Raw genomic sequence first — 19,794 nt, forward strand, 5'->3', positions numbered from 1 at the left:
AGTTCACTTAGTGTGGCACACACAGACACACAATGCAAAGACCAAGCATGGACAACAGAAAGAGGAGAACAGAACCGTCTGAGGACTTGAGAACCAAAATTGTGGAAAAATATCAACAATCCAAGGTCCATCTCCACAGATCTAGATTTGTCTTTGTCCACAGTGCACATTATCAAGAAGTTTGCAACCCATGGCACTGTAGCTAATCTCCCTGGGCGTGGACAGAAGAGAAAAATTGATGAAATGTGTCAACGCAGGATAGTCCTGATGGTGGATAAGCAGCCCCAAACAAGTTCCAAAGATGTTCAAGCTGTCCTGCAGGCTCAGGGAGCATCAGTGTTAGTGCAAACTAGGGATGTCCCGATACTAGCCATTTGCATGGTATCGGGGACTCATTTAATGTCCCCGATACCTGGTGCCGCTCTGCTGCCCCGTTCTTCCATCCTCCCGTCCACATCATAGTGTTCCATGGAGGAGCATGTGACACACACGTCACTCCACTTCCTCCCCTGCGCCCAGCGTAACGCTACGCAGGAAGCAGAGTGACATATATGTCACATGCTCCTCCATAGGACGACACGATGCGGACCGGAGGAGAACGGGGCAGCAGAGCGGCAGCACCAGCACCCGACCCGACCCGAGGAGGGGGGGGGGGGGGGGCCTGCTGCTGCTGTCTACCGGGGGGGGGGGGGGGGGCAGCTACTAATGTCTGCAAGGGGATACTACCTACTATTGAAGGCAATCTTACAGCAGAGTCACCTGCACTAACTTGAATTTATGGGTAGATAGTGCAGGTGACCCGGTTTCTGCCGCTGCTCACCATGTGGTCATCGGTCTCACCGCCAATGCAAATTTCCTGTTCTGTCCATCGGAGAAGAGAGAAATCTTGGCTCATACTACAGCAGCCGCCTCCATTGTACACAACAAGGACCCCACATATCCTACGGTAAACAGCGCCAGAGACTGGGTCACCCTGGTGTCAGATTCCCTTTAAAATATAAGTACTCGCACTTGAATTAAAAGTATCGGTACTCGTACTCTGTCTTAAAAAAAATGGTATCGGGACATCCCTAGTGCAAACTATCTGTCGATATTTAAATGAAACAAAACTCTATGGCAGGAGACCCAGGAGGACCCCACTGCTGACACAGACATAAAAAAGCAAGACTACATTTTGCCATGAACTTGAGTAAGCCAAAATCCTTCAGGGAAAAAGTCTTGTGGACAGATGAGACCAAGATAGAGCTTTTTGGTAAAGCACATCATTCTACTGTTTACCGAAAATGGAATGAGACCTATAAAGAAAACACCACAGTGCCTACAGTGAAATATGGTGGAGGTTCAATTATAATAATTTTTTTTTTTTTTTTGCTGCCTCTGGCACTGGGTGCTTTGAATGTGTGCAAGGCATCATGAAATCTGAGGATTACCAATGGATTTTGGGTCGCACTGTACAGCCCAGTGTCAGAAAGCTGGGTTTGCGTCCGAGATCTTGGTTCTTCCAGCAGGACAATGCCCCCCAACCATACGTTTAAAAAAAAAAATTAAATAAAAAAAAATTGAAATGGGTGGCATCAAAGAACTGGAGAGTTCTGAAGTGGCAGCAATGAGTCCAGATATAAATCCCATTGAACACCTGTGGAGAGATCTTAAAATTGCTGTTTGGAAAAGGCGCCCTTCCAATAAGAGACATGGAGCAGTTTGCAAAGGAAGAGTGGTCCAATATTCCGGCTGAGAGGTCTAAGAAGCTTATTGATGGTTGTAGGAAGCGACTGATTTCCGTAATTTTTTCCAAAGGGTGTGCAACTAAATATTAAGTTAAGGGTGCCAATAATTTTGTCCAGCCCATTTTTGGAGTTTGGTGTGACATTATGTCCAATTTGCTTTTTTTCCCTCCTTTTTTGTTTAGTTCCAATACACACAATCCTTTTCTGTGAGAAATACTTCAGGGGTGGCAACATTTATGGCCATAACACTATATATTTAATATATATATATATATATATATATATATATATATATATATATATATATATATATACACACACACACACACACACACATACACATACACATATAATTTAGTTTTTTTTTTTTTTACACTTTTTGTGCATTATGGGGCCTTTTTAACAGCATTTAGAGAAATGCTTTATGACAAGCAACAATAAACAGGACCTGTCCCATTCACACAAACTGAAACGTTACTAGGCATTCTCTGACTTTCAGAGGTAAATTGCTGATCTGTAGTGAATGGTGGTGGATCCAGTGTTATCTACTACTAGTGTCACCTTTCACTTTGCTGTCTGCGATAAAAAATAAAAAAAATAAAGGCATTATTAGGGAATAATCTGTACAGACAGGAAGTTTCAGCTTAGTTTTAGGCCCAGTGGCCATAATGAAAACTTCAAGATTTCATGATTTTAAAAAATTGATTGTAAAAGCGAAAATTGGAAAAACCACCAAAAATTATTTTAAAAGATGGTTTTGGAGTAAAGGAGTGGTGGAGTTATCTTTGAGACTACCCCTTCTGGATTTAAACTTTTTGGCTCTAAGCACTCACCTAAGTGTAGATCACTTAAAGCCCCAGCTATAGTGAAATTAATATTTACGGGGAGAGTAAGTACAGGACATTTCTAGAAGAACACTTTATGCAGGACCTGACAAAGAGAGGAGTAGGCCTCTAAATATTGAATAGTAATAAAAAAGCAGCCATGTTTTCCTCCAGTTTTATAGCCCTTCCCCTCAAAAAAATTGGCAAACAAACTGCGTATGAACATTGCCTTAAGGCAGTGTTTTCCAACCAGGGTGTCTCCAGCTGTTGCAAAACTACAACTCCCAGCATGCCCAGACAGCCTTTGGCTGTCCGGGCATGCTGGGAGTTGTAATTTTGGAACAGCTGGAGGCACCCTGGTTGGAAAACACTGCCTTAAGGAGCCATAATACAGCACCCATGGATTTCTATGGGATCCCACTCATACAGGAGGTATACAAGTCATGGCCCATCAAATGCGACAGAGTAAGTCAATTACAAGGCCTGTGGTCTTAGTACATTGTGTCCTTAAAGGACTCCAAGGCTGGAATATCCTCATGTATCAAACCTGCATAGCCTTGTCACCCGCACCGCTTCATTTTTCCATCCGACTCTGTCCTCGTCTCTGCAGAGAACAAGAACTCTTTCTGGGACACTGATCCACAAGGCCATTTACAATGCAGCTGTGTGCTGTAGAAGGCCCTTCTTTCCTAATAAAACTAGTTACTTCTCATCTATCTAATCACCCCCCCCCCCAGACTTTCCTGCTCATCCAGTTTGCAGAGCCTTGGGAAAGAAGCCAAAACTGCTCTTTTTAGACACCGGTTTACACAATGCTCATGAATAGAAATCAGACTGAAAGCTAAGTCCACAAGCATCTTCTGTTGTTCCAGAAGGGGAGAGGGAAATTTTTTTTTTTTCTAACCAGGGACTGTCATGTCAAACATCTTGTATCCTCTACGTGACCATTCACCACCAGCGCAGCATGGACAGGAACACGCGACCACCTCCTTTCATGCCTGACAGCAGCTATCATTACACATAAAATCCGACTTATCTTCTGGAGTGTTAATACGACATCAAGTACAATACTCGACAAAACATGTTTTATCCCCTGTTCTATAGACAACAAGCCAAGCCTTTCTTAGCCCCATGCATGCTTCAGAGGCATTCTATACAGACTACACAATGGGCCCCATAGAGAGAAGCCGTCACCATGTTCCCCCTATGAAGTAAACATAAGGGAGTGTACCGGTCCTCCAGACAATACTAAGGATAGCCTTAAACACTGCAGAAACTGCTTTATAGTTTTTATAAATAAAAAGATTTGACTATAAATATTTATATAGACAAAAACAAACAAAATTCAGCTGATCATTGAGGCCCTTTCCGGCCCTGTCAACACAGTAACAGGTGAGTGAGTACCATATGTGCTTTCATTCTACAACATTTTCTCCTTTTAGCCTAATTTTTTATTTTACACTGCAGACGTCCCCTTTATTTATTTGTCACATTGGATCAAGATGGTGGTCAGTCATAATATGAAACAAAAAATGGATGGTATAGAAAGAATATGAACAAATGCTGTCTTTGTTACCCATATAGACCAACCACAGAGCATGTTTAAAAGGGGTTCTCCACTGCCCTGCCTTCCGGAGCTCCGATCACGGTGTCCGGAAGTTTATTACTCCCAATGCTGTGTGCGGGCTTCCGTGTTCGAGGCTGCCCCCTCGTGACGTCACGCCCGCCACCTCGTGACAGTTTTTTTTTTTTTAGGCTGTATTGAAAATTAAGAAAAACTATACCATTCATACCTACTTTAACACTTACTGTACCACGCTACATTAACAGGACCATATAAATAACTGAACAGTGCTTTCCAAAAGCAAACATATGCATATCAGAAGCTTTTCACTTGTAAATGTAGCCCTTTACCTTGTGCTGCTCAATGGAATCTATCCATCGCTGGCGGTGGTCTGGGTCCTGGGCACGCAGGTACCACACGCTGTCATTAACGCTGATATCGAAGCGGCATTCATCAAATTCATGGGGCTGAAAAACAGAATGCAAAAGACCAATGGTAAATATAGCAGAATTCACATATCAGTGACTTAACAGATTTTCAGCCTCTTTTAGGTTAGGAGGAGAGCAGATTTCTGCCAACTTGTGTAAAGTTTCTAACCTGGTTGCCAAAAATGACTAACTGTTCTATCACATCTGGCACATACGATGAACATAGCCTCCTAAAGAAGTATCTGTATGGCCCCAACTGGGGTATTATGCAAAAGCAAATAACATTGCATTCCTGTAATAGTAACTTAACAGATGGGTAAAAAAAAATTGGATGTTTGCAAAAGCGTGATGTGAACCTAGCCTTAAAGGGGTATTTTTATTTGACTATGCTACAGGGGCTGTAAAGTTAGTGTAGTTCATAATATAGTGTCTGTACTTGGTTTTCTCACAATTCATATGTGATTTTCACCCCAATATTTATTTTTAACAGCATACAAAATGACTGTTGTCTCAGATTTTTCCCAGGTTGCAATGCGGCAGAGACCTGACTCACTAGTCAGCTGATGACAGGATGCCTATCTGCTTCAATGGGTGGAGCGATCGCTTGGTGGGAGAGATCAATCTACAACTAATACAACAGCTGTAGGCACCCTGATTGAAAACCACAGGTCTTTTGAATGGATGCAGCTCATTTATCTTTCAATGGGTGGTGTGGCTGATGTGTGGGAGGGAGGAAAATGGAATTATGGGATTTGTAGTCAAAAAAAGAAAAGTCAAACAGGAAATACCAGTTCAGAAAAAGCTAGCCAAAGTGTTATGGTAATCTCACAACATAGCCATTTAGCTCCAAGACAAGCGCAGATCCTTCCTAAGCATGTCCATTACTGTCTGCCAGGTACGTACTAAAATCACCTTATGGTGGATGACCCCTTTAAAAGGGGTACTCCATTGGCCGGCAATCGGAAGGAAAATATGCAGCTGCAAATACACAGCAAAATACGGCACGCGTGACCCTGCCTTTAAAAAGGCTTTGTTTGTCAATCCTTGGGGTACTCTATTGGCCATCCTTTGGAACATTTCGTTCCGAAACCTGGATGTGCGTTGTGGGGGTAAGCCACGCCCCTTAATGCAAGTATATGGGAGGGGGCGTGACGGGATTCACACCCCCTCCCATAGACTTGCATTGAGGGTGTGTGGCTGTGATCTCACGAGGGGTGTGGCCGACCCCTGCAGAGTGAAAACAGCGTTCTGAACACTTACTTCTGATCGCTGGCCAGTGGCGTACCCCTTTAAAACCAGCCGATATCGCATCATTTCTCTAGACTGGGCTTCCTCTGAAGACAGCTGCACAGAGTTCCAATACCACAACAGGCCCTGGAGTTGGCTTAGACATGTTATTACAAGATCTTACTCACCACAAGTAAAGCCTTCTCAATTTTACATGTGGTATTGTAGAGCAATAAAATTACACATTACAGCTAAGTTTAACAGACTGTAGCGACAACCCTTGTGGTATAAAGGACGGCATGGGTGGGGGTCCTGAGAGGTCAGACCTCATTCTTGGCCTATTCTGAGGATATACTTTGAAAGAAATGAACGTGTGTAAGAAATCTGATAAACTTGTTAGTACGGAAGATTTGGAAGCCGACCAAGAAAACGGATTAGTACATGGATGAGGAGGGCAGGACCACTGCTATGAGAATGTGGTGGAAATCATATCTGCAGAGATTTTATTCTTTAGTAGGGCCCGGCTGTATTAACATCCATGCAGGCTCAGGTCAGTGCGATGTACAAGGCTCCAGCCGACAGTGGAAATTAATCTAGTGCTTTGCTGCTGACAAATCTGGCAAGGAGCCATTCTTTGAAGTCCCAACCAGGGCACGGTGTCAAGATTTTGGATGCTTGGCATCGGTAGTGGCAGCATCGCATATGGAGGAACACTACAATATGCAAACTGCTCACACAAACATTCCCATTAGAAATGCCGGAAGAGTTCTGTTTGATCAAGAGGAAAACCGTTCCAATGTACACAATCTACGCGGCAAGCTTTACATTTATACCAGTGTCCCACTATGTTAATGGTATATGAATATATATATATCACCATCATTATTGGGCTGCAACACTGTGGCTGCAAGCTGAGGTTACACAAAAGAAATACACTGCAGGGGAATAATTGACGCTTTATAGCGAACAACTCATCTCACTGTATGTAGCACCTCGCCTCCCAAGCACTAAGAATTTTCTGGCTCTAGGCTGCAAGCAATCTGTGACGTTCTCTTCAATTATCTATGGTTCCGCTCAACAGGATCACAGATCAATACGAGGAAATATGCTGCACTGCTCTGTGCACAGAACAGAACTTGTGCTAACCTCAGCTTTATTATGATTTTCTATGTAAGAACAAGAACACGTTCCGGGGGGAAAAAATATGAAATCTTAAAATTCCATTGTACAGTACCATAAATAATAAAAGCACCAACTCCTAAGGCAAGGAGTTGGTTCTCACTGTTTGCAACGTACAAATTTTTGCAGTATACAATAAAGTAGTCAAAATTTAAGGTTCTGAAACAGACCAGTGAAAAAGATACAAAATGTAGTGTGAACCTAGCTTTAAAGGGGTACTCCGGTGGAAAGCAATTTATTTTAAATCAACTGGTGCCAGAAAGTAATACAGGTTTGTAAATTACTTCTATTAAAAAATCTTAATCCTTCCAGTACTTATCAGCTGCTGTACACTACAGAGAAAGTTATTTTCTTTTAGAATGTCTTTTCTGTCTGACCACAATGCTCTCTGCTGACACCTCTGTCCATGTCAGGAACTGTCCAGAGTAGGAGCAATCCACTATAGAGGTAGCCGGAGGGCTTACCTGGGTTCCCTGGTGTCCGTGGCTGTCATCGATAGATCCTGGCTTGACTAGGCTCTATCAATGGAGCACAGAGCACACAGATCAATGGAGTTCAATAGAACTCTATTAATCTGCATGAGGAATCTAATGATTCCTCCTAAAAGTCCCCTAAGGGACTAATAAAGTGGTGGGGGGGGGGGGGGGGGGGGGAGAAATGTTGTAATCAAAGTTTTAAAGACACACATTAATCCCTTCAATATTAAAAGTTCAAATCACCCCCTTTTGAACATGTAAACATAATAAAAATAAACATTTGTTATCGCTCCGTGCGTAACTGTACAAGCTATTAAAATATAACATTATGTATCCCGTAAAGTAAATTAAGTACATGTAAAAAAAAAATAAAAAAAAAAATCTGAATTGTAATTTTTATAACATCCCAGAAAAAAAGCGATTACGGGTCTATTCACACGTACAGTATTCTGCTCAGATTTGATGTGCAGGATTTCAAATCGTTCAGTTTACATTGAAATCTACAGAAGAAAATCCTGTGCATCAAATCTGCGCAGAATACTGTACGTATGAATAGACCCTAAAAAGTCAGATCAATACCAATATGGTCCCAATACGAAAAACTGATTATGGCGCAAAGAACGAGCCATAATGCAGCCTGTTATGTGAAATTTTTTTTTTTTTAAATTCTGAACTTTTTTCGAATTAGTAAAATATGACAAACTATACAAATCTGGTATTGCTGTAATCAGGCGGCCTAAAGTATCAAAATAACATGTAAGCTCAACCACAATGTAAATGGCGTAGAAAAGAAAATCATCATCTGCAAAATTTTCTTTTACTATTTTAATTTACCAATATTTTTTTTGTTTCGGAGAATATATGTTACAGAACAATTAAAAGGTATCATAATTAGTTATTTATGGCTATTATAGGGCGAGGAGGAAAAACGAGAATGTAAAAAGGGAAAAATAGCCCGGACAAGTGGATCGTCATGAGGGACAAGTAGATTTTGCTCCATTTTAGTCCCGTGGACAAGTAGTTTTTATTTCTTTTTATTTTTTTTACAATTTCCGCACCCCTGTACCCCTTTAACAAGATCATGAGAGGTACTCTTTAACAAAAGATCCCTGGCCCCCTATACCCAGGTTTGACATTTCCTCACAGCATCAAGACCAGAGATGGCCTCCTTGAAATGTTTTCAGGGGTTCAAATAACTGTTAGGGTGCGATATGTTTTTGCAATACGGTTCCTGTATACGTTTTTAAAGTGAAAACCGTATGAAACCGTATTGGAAACCGTATGCATTGACTCCCCATTGAAAACCGTATGTCAAAAGATGCATCAGGTTGTGGCTGTTTTGCATCCTGTACAGTTTTGTCAGTTTTTTTTTCCCCCATACCCAAAACCGTAGCCTACCACTGTATTAAACTGTATACAAACTTTTTTTTTATTAACATGGGAGTCAATGGGAACCATACAGTACCGTATGTGCGTACGGTTCCCTCCGGTTTTCACCATACGTTTTTTGACTTTGCACAGTTTTTTTTTTCTTGGAATTTCAATCAAACAAGTGAAACTTTATTCAAAATGGAGTGAAAAGTTAAAAACACCCTTTTTTTTCTTTAAAAAAACGGATGCAACCGGACATCATTTTTCAAACCGTATACGGTTTTTAACTATATGGGTTGAAATTTGTACACACGTTTTGATACAGTTTAGTCAGGTTGAGGAATCCATTTTTCATCAAAAACCTGATACGGGAACTGCATTGCAAAAACGTGGTGTGAATGCAGCCTTATAATATCTTTTCTGAAAGTAAATGAACACTGCATAATGTGATGAAGCGCTCTGCCCTATACAGAAGGCTTTGCTAGAAAATGAAGGTGTGGATGCGCTGTAGACTTTTCCATCCAGATTCAGTGGAAAATCTGCAACATATTACAGTAGCAGCAAGGTGGGTAAGATTGACAATTCTTGATAACATTTCTTAATATCTTTCTGTTGTCTATACAGTATTCTGCGCAGATTTGATGGACAGGATTTTATACTGCAGATTTCAATGTTAACTAAGTGACTGAATACAGCATCAAATCAGCGCAGGATACTGTACGTCTGAACAGATCCTAAATCCACCTCATGTTCATGCATATTGTGAATTTTTACAGCAGACTTTCCCAATTCCACAGCAAGTTTGCTGCAAAGAAATCCTATACCTATGGACATACCTTTTAAAAGGGTATTCTATCTGTACACTTCTGGATATGCGATAAAGGTCTGATAACACTGTTTTGTGTTTCTTTAAAGTCCCCATTCACATGCAAATTAGGGGTAGACGTCAGGATATACAGTGATCCCTCAACTTACAATAATTTCAACATACAATGGTCTTTTCTGGACCATTGTAACTTGAAACCAGACAACATACAATGCTATGGACAGTCCAGATCTGTGAAACGTGTCAATGGCTGGAAGAACTGACCAATCAGAATGGGCAATTTATTGGTAAAACTCCTGCATTACATAAGTGCATGCACTGACTGATGTCTGATAGCGCCCCCTACAGTACAGGGAGGTATTACATGTTCTGTACTACACTTTACCTGTGCCAGGGATAGCTGCTCCAGGTGGGGACAGCTCCCTTTTACTTTTTTTGGGACACTGGGGGAGAGTGATCAAAACCTGTGCAGAGGAAAACTTGCCCAGTTGCCCATAGCAACCAATCAGATCGCTACTTTCATTTTACACAGGCCTTCATAAAAATGAAAGCAGCAAGCTGATTGGTTGATCTGGGCAACTGGGCAAGTTTTCCTCTGCACAGGTTTTGATAAATCTCCCCCACTGGGTGTACTGTACAGGACCCCGAAGAAGCTCCTGTCCTCTACATAGACAGTGATTACACCTCCCAGCAGATCTTTCTTACTTTTATATGGAAGGACTTGCTATATCTCTATTAGTTATCCATTTATTTTTCTTTAATCCTCACTTTTTCCTATTTTTGGATGACATTTTGGGGCTTCAGAACCAATTACCAGGTTTCCATAGAGTTCTGGTCTCAACATACAATGGTCGTCCCAGAACCAATTCATATTGTAACTTGAGGGACCACTGTATAGGCTTGTTGGTTTTTACACTGGGAGGAAAATCTAATAACCCTTTTAAGTTGAGTCCCTTTTAGAGAGTGTACCTTGTTTTCAGCCTTCACATTGTACTTTTGACCCAGTGACCAAAACGTAATGTCTCAGATTAGAGTTCTGGAATAAAGTGTTTACGCTGCCGTCAGATCACAAAATGTATCATAGTAATAATTCTTTCAGATGTGTATTTTAGGAGAAGGATCTGAAAGTGGGTATTAAAATATCCGCTCTATGTTCTAAGACTGTGAGCCAGCCGTGGAGAATGCCCTGTTGTCATCTATGACCTAATTTATGCCGTGCGCCGGAGCTGAGAGAAAGAGATTAGAAGAAATTGGATGTAGAACATTGTCATGTGATCTAATCGTTCCACTAGTGCAGTGGTCTTCAACCTGCAGACCTCCAGATGTTGCAAAACTACAGCTCCCAGCATGCCCGGACAGCCAACATCTGGAGGTCTGCAGGTTGAAGACCACGGCACTAGTGTATTAGGCAGCTCTCAGCGCTGGACCTTGCTTCCTCTGTGGAATTACATCAGTTATATACAATGCGTGTGTGTGTGTGTGTGTGTATGCATTTTGGTATTGTATTTTATGTTTTTGTTTTTTTTGCCCAGGCTGACCTAGTGTACAGATTTAACTGGTGCAGCTACATATTAATCCATGTACGTTCTCCAAATATTTGACACTTTAAAGGGGTACTCCGCCCCTAGACATCTTATCCCCTATTGAAAGGATAGGGGATAAGATGTCAGATCGCGGGGGTCCCGCTACTGGGGACCCCCGGGATCTCGGCTGCAGCACCCATCTATTGCAGCTTCCAGCAGCGCTGGAGGCTCTCATCCTAACGCCTCACGACCACGGCGACTGTAAATCGTGACGTCATGACTCCACCCTGTGTGACGTCTCGCCCCGCCCCCTCAATCCAAGTCTATGGGAGGGGGCGTGGCGGCTTGCATTGAGGGGCGGGGCGTGATGTCACACGGGGGCGGAGTCATTACGTCATGATATCCCGTCCCCGTGGTCGGGAGCCGAAGCCTCCAGCGTTTCCGGAATCCGCAACAGGTGAGTGCTGCAGCCGAGATAACGGGGGTCCCCAACGGCGGGACCCCCACAATCTGAAATATTATCCCCTATCCTTTGGATAGGGGATAAGATGTCTAGGGGTGGAGAACCCCTTTAAGGGCTCATTCACACTACGGATTCCATCTGTAGCAGGCACTGGCAGAACAAGCCGGCACTAGGACCAATTGATTTGCAGTGGATGGCAATGCATTTCTGAGCTGATTTCACTGAAATGAACGTGTTCATTCTTTCAGCATAGTCTGGGATCTGGAATTTATGTGCCCCTGGAAACTCTGTAGTGTGAATGGTGCAGCAGAATCCCATTGAAAACAATCGGAGGCTGCAGAATTTCAGAGTGGAATTCTGCTCAGAACATACGTAGTGTTAATAGACCCTAAAGAAACTAGTTTCATGCTTCCTGTCATTGGAAATGCTCACTGACTTCCCAGTCACAACGATATGCGATACTTTCTGAGCATCTGTGCCAGGATCGGAGTCATGGTTATCTTGATTGACAGATCGCTCCCTATTTCAGTAGAGATTTCTCCTGAAGTATTGATGCTGTGGACTTCTAGGAGGGGGTATTTTTATTCATAGACACAAAGTAAGGATCCCTTTGACCTATTTGGGCACTTTTATTAAAGGGTAACTCATTAAAATGAACTTAAAATGGTATATAAAAAATATTTCTAATATACTTTATTTAAAAAAAAAAATGAAGTTTACTATGTTTTATTTGTGCTTAAAAAAGCTCAAGAGCATATTTCCCCCCCCCCATCTCATACACAGACTTAGGACAGAGTTCCAAACACAGGAAGTGCAGCCTGGAGTGCTGAGGGGGGGGGGGGGGGGGTCCAACCTCATCCAATCATAGCTCTTCTCCCACTTTACTGCCATATGCTGTTGGTGGGACACACCCCCTCAGCACTCCAGGCTGCATTTCCTGTGTTTGGGCTTCGGTCCTAAGTCTGTGTATGAGATGGGGGGAAATGTGCTCTTGAGCTTTTTTAAAGCACAAATAAAACATAGAAAACTTCATTTTTTTTAACCAAAGTATATTAGAAATATTTTTTCGTTACCTTAAGGAGTGCAATAGCAAAAAATAATTTTAATGAGAGTGACCATTTAAAGATCTCCATTCCTCTGGTAGTTCCTAGTGGACTCTCTTGGGAACAGAGTAGCTACTAAGTGAATCTCCATATGTATTGTTAGGTGACAATTGTGGTACAAGCTCTTTAAATATTACCAAACAGCCCTTTGACAGTATGCAGATCATGTAGTGTCCTCCACCTGGGACCTCTGGCTCCAGCTGTAGTATGTAAAAATCCTGGCAGTGAGTCTTCAGTTTTCCTGTTGCGCCACCATTGGGGAAATGAAGAATTACACAGTGCATATTCAAAATAATAGGATTTTAGTGTCATTTCAAACAGGACAGGTCTTTGTACCTGCTCTCCGCTTTTGCTAAGAGCTGAAGATCCTGGAGAACAATGGGTAAAGTTTACATCTGTCATCCTAAAGGGGAAAAGAACATGCTGCTGACATGGCAGCCTGGAAATTTCCATGCACTGCGTCTACGTGGCACGGCTAAATATTAAACAAGTTTCTGACTAGTTATCACGTTTTAATGTTTCGGTTTTTTTCATAGTGTAGTCTTGGTTTGTGTTTTTCTTTTTTTGCATGAGGTTGGCCATTTCCCATAGCAGTAGGTCTAGATACGAGCTAGTTTGCCAAATACAGCTGCTGGGATATTTTTACCACTTCTCAGCAAAGAAACAAAATCCTGTTACCACAGTTATGTGGGGCGCTGTTAATGTGGTATGGAGGGTCCTCGGGCCCAGTCAGTCACCCATCACTGATCCCTTAAAGGACCTGTAAGCAGCTTATGAAATGTGCAAGTTCTAAATGAGGAGGCTCTCGGCTGGAGATACAGGAGGAATTGATCTACATAAGGCAGACTTTCCTGTACTTTCTATTAAAAACACTACAGTCAGGATTTTACTACTAAATTTCCTCTTTAGCACAAAGTGTTTGAACTGGACGAGTAACCCAGCTAATAGATTATTGGGAAACACAGCAACTGTACGTGCAAGTCATCTGTTCATCCATCAGCGGGACTGCCTGCCGAAAAAGGAGCTGTTATTGGTAGACAACCCCTATAATCGCATAGCGGATAGAGCCTGTAGACCAGTGTTTCCTAACCAGGGTGCCTCCAGTTGTTGCAAAAACTACAGCTCCCAGCATGCCCGGACAGCCGCTGGCTGTCCGGGCATGCTGGGAGTTGTAGTTTTGCAACAACTTGAGGCACCCTGGTTAGGAAAAACTGCTGTAGACTGAGGTTGTCCTGATGGGACATCTCTTTTTGAAGTCTAAACACATTTTTTGCATATACACTGCTCAAAAACATAAAGGGAACACTTAAACAACACAATGTAACTCCAAGTCAATCACACTTCTGTGAAATCACACTGTCCACTCAGGAAGCAACACTGATTGACAATCCATTTCACATGCTGTTGTGCAAATGGAACGGAGAACAGGTGGAAATTATAGGCAATTAGCAAGACCCCCTCAAAAAAGGAGTGGTTCTGCAGGTGGTGACCATAGACCACTTCTCAGTTCCTATGCTTCCTGGCTGATGTTTTGGTCACTTTTGAATGCTGGCGGTGCTTACACTCTAGTGGTAGAATGAGACGGAGTCTACAACCCACACAAGTGGCTCAGGTAGTGCAGCTCATCCAGGATGGCACATCAGTGCGAGCTGGGGCAAGAAGGTTTGCTGTGTGTCACTGTAGTGTCCAGAGCATGGAGGCGCTACCAGGAGACAGGCCAGTACATCAGGAGATGTGGAGGAGACAGTAGGAGAGCAACAACCCAGCAGCAGGACCGCTACCTCCGCCTTTGTGCAAGGAGGAGTAGAAGGAGCACTGCCAGATTCCTGTCTATGTCCACAGGTGGGGGTTGTGCTGAAAGCCCAACACCGTGCAGGACGTTTGGCATTTACCAGAGAACACCAAGATTGGCAAATTCGCTACCGGCACCCTGTGCTCTTTACATATGAAAGCAGGTTCACACTGAGCAGATGTGACAGAGTCTGGAGATGCCGTGGAGAACATTCTGCTGCCTGCAACATCCTCCAGCATGACCGGTTTGGCGGTGGGTCAATAATGATGTGCATTACTTTAGGGACCACACAGCCCTCCATGTGCTTGCCAGAGGAAGCCTGACTGCCATTAGGTACAGAGATGAGATCCTCAGACCATATGCTGGTGCAGATGGCCCTGGGTTTCTCCTAATGCTAGACCTCATGTGTCTGGAGTGTGTCAGCAGTTCCTGCCATAGGAAGGCATTGATGCTATGGACTGGCTCACCCGTTCCCCAGACCTGAATCCAATTGAGTACATCTGGGACATCATGTCTCGCTCCATCCACCAACACCACATTGCACCACAGACTGTCCAGGAGTTGGCAGATGCTTTAGTCCAGGTCTGGGAGGACATCCCTCAGGAGACCATCTCATCAGGAGCATGCCCAGGCATTGTAGGGAGGTCATACGGGCACGTGGAGGCCACACACACTACTGAGCCTCATTTTGACTTGCCTGTAGTGTGGTTTTCCACTTTGATTTTGAGTGTGACTCCATATCCAGACCTCCATGGGTTGATAAATTTGATTTCTAGAGATGAGCGAACTTACAGTAAATTCGATTCATCACAAACTTCTCGGCTCGGCAGTTGATCACTTATCCTGCATAAATGAGTTCAGCCTTCAGGTGCTCCGGTGGGCTGGAAAAGGTGGATTCTCCTAGGACTGTACCCACCTTTTCCAGCCACACGGGAGCACCTGAAAGCTGAACTAATTTATGCAGGAAAAGTCATCAACTGCCGAGCCGAGAAGTTCGTGACGAATCGAATTTACTGTAAGTTCGCTCATCTCTATTGATTTCCAATACATTTTTGTGTGATTTTGTTGTCAGCACATTCAACTATGTAAAGACGAAAGTATTTCATATGATTAGTTCTAGAGAAGAGCGAAGTTACAGTAATTCAAATCGTCACAAACTTCTCGGCTCGGCGGTTTCTTACTTTAGCCTGCATAAGTTAGTTCAGCTTTCAGGTGCTCCGGTGGGCTGGAGACTCTCTCCTAGGACTGTATCCACCTTTTCCAGCCCACCAGAGCACCTGAAGGATGAACTAATTTATGCAGGCTAAAGTCAGCAACTGCCGAGCCGAGAAGTTCGTGACGAATCGAATCACTGTAACTTCGCTCATCTAGAACATAACATCCTAGATCTGAATTAATTAATTAGTGTTCCCTTAATTTTTTTGAGCAGTGTAAAACAACGGCCAGTACTGAATAGCTGCTGGGATATTACGTTTGAAATTTTCTAAGTTAAAAAGGGGTTCTCCACTGGAAAACTTTTTTTTTTAAATCAACTGGTGCCAGAAAGCTGCAGATTTGTAATTTACTTTTATTTAAAACTCTTAAATCCTTCCAGTACTTATCAGCTGTTGTATACTATATAGGAGGTTCTTTTCTTTTTGAATTTCCTTTCTGTCTGACCACAGTGCTCTCTGCCGACACCTTTGTCCATTTTAGGAACTGTCCAGAGTACAAGCAAAACCCCATAGCAAACCTATCCTGCTCTTGACAGTTCCTGACATGGACAGAGGTGTCAGCAGAGAGCACTGTGGTCAGACAAAGGAAATTCAAAAAGAAAAGAACTTCCTGTGGATTCTACAGCAGCTGATAAGTACTGGAATGCTTAAGATTTTTTAATAGAAGTAATTTACAAATTTCTTAAACTTATGGCACCAGTTGATTTTAAAAAAATAAAAAAAGTTCCCCCTTAAGATTTTATAATCCTCCCAGTTCACTACCCCATCATTATAACCCCCCCCCCTGCCATTATTTTTATAATTTTTTAGTTTTCTACCTTGATATTGCTCTGTATTTTCTGCTCAATCTCAGTCAGATTCACAGACTAGGAAGGGATGTTAACCAGACGTGACATCATCTGAAGCCATACGGGGAGGACTTCCTCCCTCACTCTGCTACACACAGCCCAGAGCAGTTCAGTGTGAGAGGAGCTATGATTGGTTAAGGCTGCCCCCCTGTAAAATGAAAAAAGCAATCTGATTGGTTGCTATGGGCTACTCTAACTTTTACTCTAGACAGGTTTTGATAAATCTCCACCATTATGTTTAAAACAAAACAGCTCACAAATGTACGAGCTAGCATCTGAGGTTTATCAGTGTAGATATACACACCAGTTTTGTGGCCTTCTCTTTGCAGCAATATTTTTAACATTATGGGAAAAAAATGCAATTTAGCAAAACTGTGACAAAAATAACTAAAAGCAGAGAAGTTGTCCTTCTTTGAACCCTTAAATTGAATCCACAGCTTCACGTAGATTTAGTATAGGCGCTGACTGTGTCTCCAACACATGACAACAATTATGCAACTGAATATTTCCAAAAAAAAAAAAAAAAAAGCAAAGCAACAGCCATGTCTTTCACAAGCGGAGATGTACACATGGCTCTGAGTAATGCAATGCTGTGTGCACATCAGGTCTCATATACCAACGTGAAACTAAACCATGACGACAAGCACGTCCCAAACACTATTAGGGCCCACAGATGTCAGAGTGCCTTTCACCTTATATTAGTCACAGCCCTATATATGTATTATGGCCAGATATTCATTTAAATGTTACACAAAAATTCAACTGCAGTGGAAGTGTATGATTCTCTGCAGCTCCTTCCAGGTTTCCAAAGTCTGGCCTGTGGCTAAACCAGCCTTATGGTGCACCTTTCATTTAAGGTATCTTTTCAGGATAAGGTAATGTCTGAAAATGAGCAGTAACACATGTATAAGATATTTTTACTAGTTCTCCCCTCTGTAATCTTCATTAGTTATTCTCATATCCCTAAAATAGTGTATGTAGACTAGCTGCTATGATGTCTCCTATACAAGGCACACACACAGAAAAGGGGATCATACTCTTCTAAATCTCTACACTACACTACCTCAGAGCAGCAGCATGGAGGTCATTATAGAGCAATACAAAGCAGCATAAGCTGTAAATTCAGCCCTGGGGTAAAGTCAAATACACACAGCTTCTGTAGGTTTTCTGCCTCTGATTTTATCCAGCCACTTCCCCACTGCCTTGTTCATAGGATTCTCCAATTGTATTTCCAGCATAGTGCCAAGTATTTTATGGGACAATAAAGCAGCATCCTGTAGGATTTTGACTACTTTTGAAGGAACCTGCCTTGGAGGCAACTGACAGAGCCTTTAACACAGATGGGAACTGAGCCTAACCTGACCCTTCTGAGATAATAGTCCATGTTCTTCAGCTGTTCTTCAGATTGTACAATGAGTTTAAGAGAGAGGAGAGAAATGGGAAAAAAGCCTGAAAAGGAGGAGTACATTTTGCTCCACTAAAAGCTTCTTAAAAACAACGAATATTCTACAGTGATCACACCACATTTATGAGGGGAATATGCCATTCATGGTTGCCAAGCATACCACTGTACACTACACTAAGATGCTCTCTCTAATCTGTGGCTTTATCTACAACTCTGGGAGGTAAAGGCATCCTAGACCTGCTGGAATACATAGTATTAGGGTGAATACTGCAAGTAAAGTCAGTTCCATTCATCTGAATGAAGTCTTGCAGAAACTTGTGCGGATAAACATCAGATGAATGGGACAGTTGCCGAGATTTGTGCAACAATCGGCATCATTTCAATAGTAAAGACAAACTGTGGAGGAGAACAAATTATCAAAAAGTAACCCTATATGTATTGTAGTTACTATCCCAGCCTGCGCTTACTTCTAGTAGTATAGTACACAAACTGGCAGCTGGCGCAGAGACTGAATCCAGCCATACGAGATGCATAGGACCGATCATATGAAAACAAGTGCTCCATTGTGACATTGCTCCACATAACCAGCACACTGCAAAACAAACACTCAACTATTCTAGAGAAGCAAGGAATTTGTGAAGTGAATGAAAACTCCTTATGGTTCTTATCTTCTTTATGAAAGAGAAAATCTAGTGGTGATTAAAGTCAGCTGGTCCTCATGTGACACGATCCACAGCATTCTTAGTCTCCGCATGAGTGCCAGAAAACCTTTACCGAGCACCACCCTACCACAATCTGATACTAATATACTACAATCCAAAATATCCTTCATTTACCAGCCAGGAAATAAGAAGGTCCAAGGACATGGAAGGGCTTATACCAAGATTACACATTTATCAGCTTCCCCCCCCAGAGATCTTTATAGTACTGATTGAGATGGCTGAGCACAACACTGCCACTCCATTCACTATATATAGTAATGATGACTATACCCGAGTACAGTACCACCGCTTTATTCACTCTCTATAGTAATGATGAATATACCCGAGTACAGTGCCACCGCTTTATTCACTCTATATAGTAATGATGAATATACCCGAGTAGAGTGCCACCGCTTTATTCACTCTATATAGTAATGATGAATATACCCGAGTAGAGTGCCACCGCTTTATTCACTCTATATAGTAATGATGAATATACCCGAGTACAGTACCACCGCTTTATTCACTCTATATAGTAATGATGAATATACCCGAGTACAGTGCCACCGCTTTATTCACTCTATATAGTAATGATGAATATACCCGAGTACACTGCCACCGCTTTATTCACTCTACTCGGCTATCTTCATCATTACTATATAGAGTGAATAAAGCGGTGGCAGTGTACTCGGGTATATTCATCATTACTATAGAGAGTGAATAAAGCGGTGGTACTGTACTCGGATATATTCATCATTACTATAGAGAGTGAATAAAGCAGTGGTACTGTACTCGGGTATATTCATCATTACTATAGAGAGTGAATAAAGCGGTGGCAGTGTACTCGGCTATCTTCATCATTACTATATACAGTGCCACCGCTTTATTCACTCTCTATAGTAATGATGGAGATAGCCGAGTACACTGCCACCGCTTTATTCACTCTATATAGTAATGATGAATATACCCGAGTACACTGCCACCACTTTATTCACTCTATATAGTAATGATGAATATACCCGAGTACACTGCCACCGCTTTATTCACTCTCTATAGTAATGATGAATATACCCGAGTACAGTACCACTGCTTTATTCACTCTCTATAGTAATGATGAATATAC

The 19,794-nt window shown here is 42.3% G+C and overlaps 1 protein-coding gene across 3 annotated transcripts in view; it reads right to left on the reverse strand.

The window, feature by feature from the left end:
* The window catches only part of CERT1 (ceramide transporter 1), a 93,924-nt gene that overhangs the window by 55,248 nt on the left and 18,882 nt on the right, over window positions 1-19,794 (reverse strand). For 2 of the 3 annotated variants that reach the window (XM_056540207.1, XM_056540203.1), the window contains exon 4: window positions 4,466-4,582. In XM_056540207.1, coding sequence (XP_056396182.1) covers window positions 4,466-4,582 — 117 coding nt within the window. Of the gene's footprint in view, window positions 1-3,098; window positions 3,120-4,465; window positions 4,583-19,794 lie in introns of those variants that run through there. The other variant, XM_056540222.1, reaches the window with a different exon arrangement.

This window comes from Hyla sarda, chromosome 1 (assembly GCF_029499605.1).
Source record: "Hyla sarda isolate aHylSar1 chromosome 1, aHylSar1.hap1, whole genome shotgun sequence".
Taxonomy (NCBI): Eukaryota; Metazoa; Chordata; class Amphibia; order Anura; family Hylidae; genus Hyla; species Hyla sarda.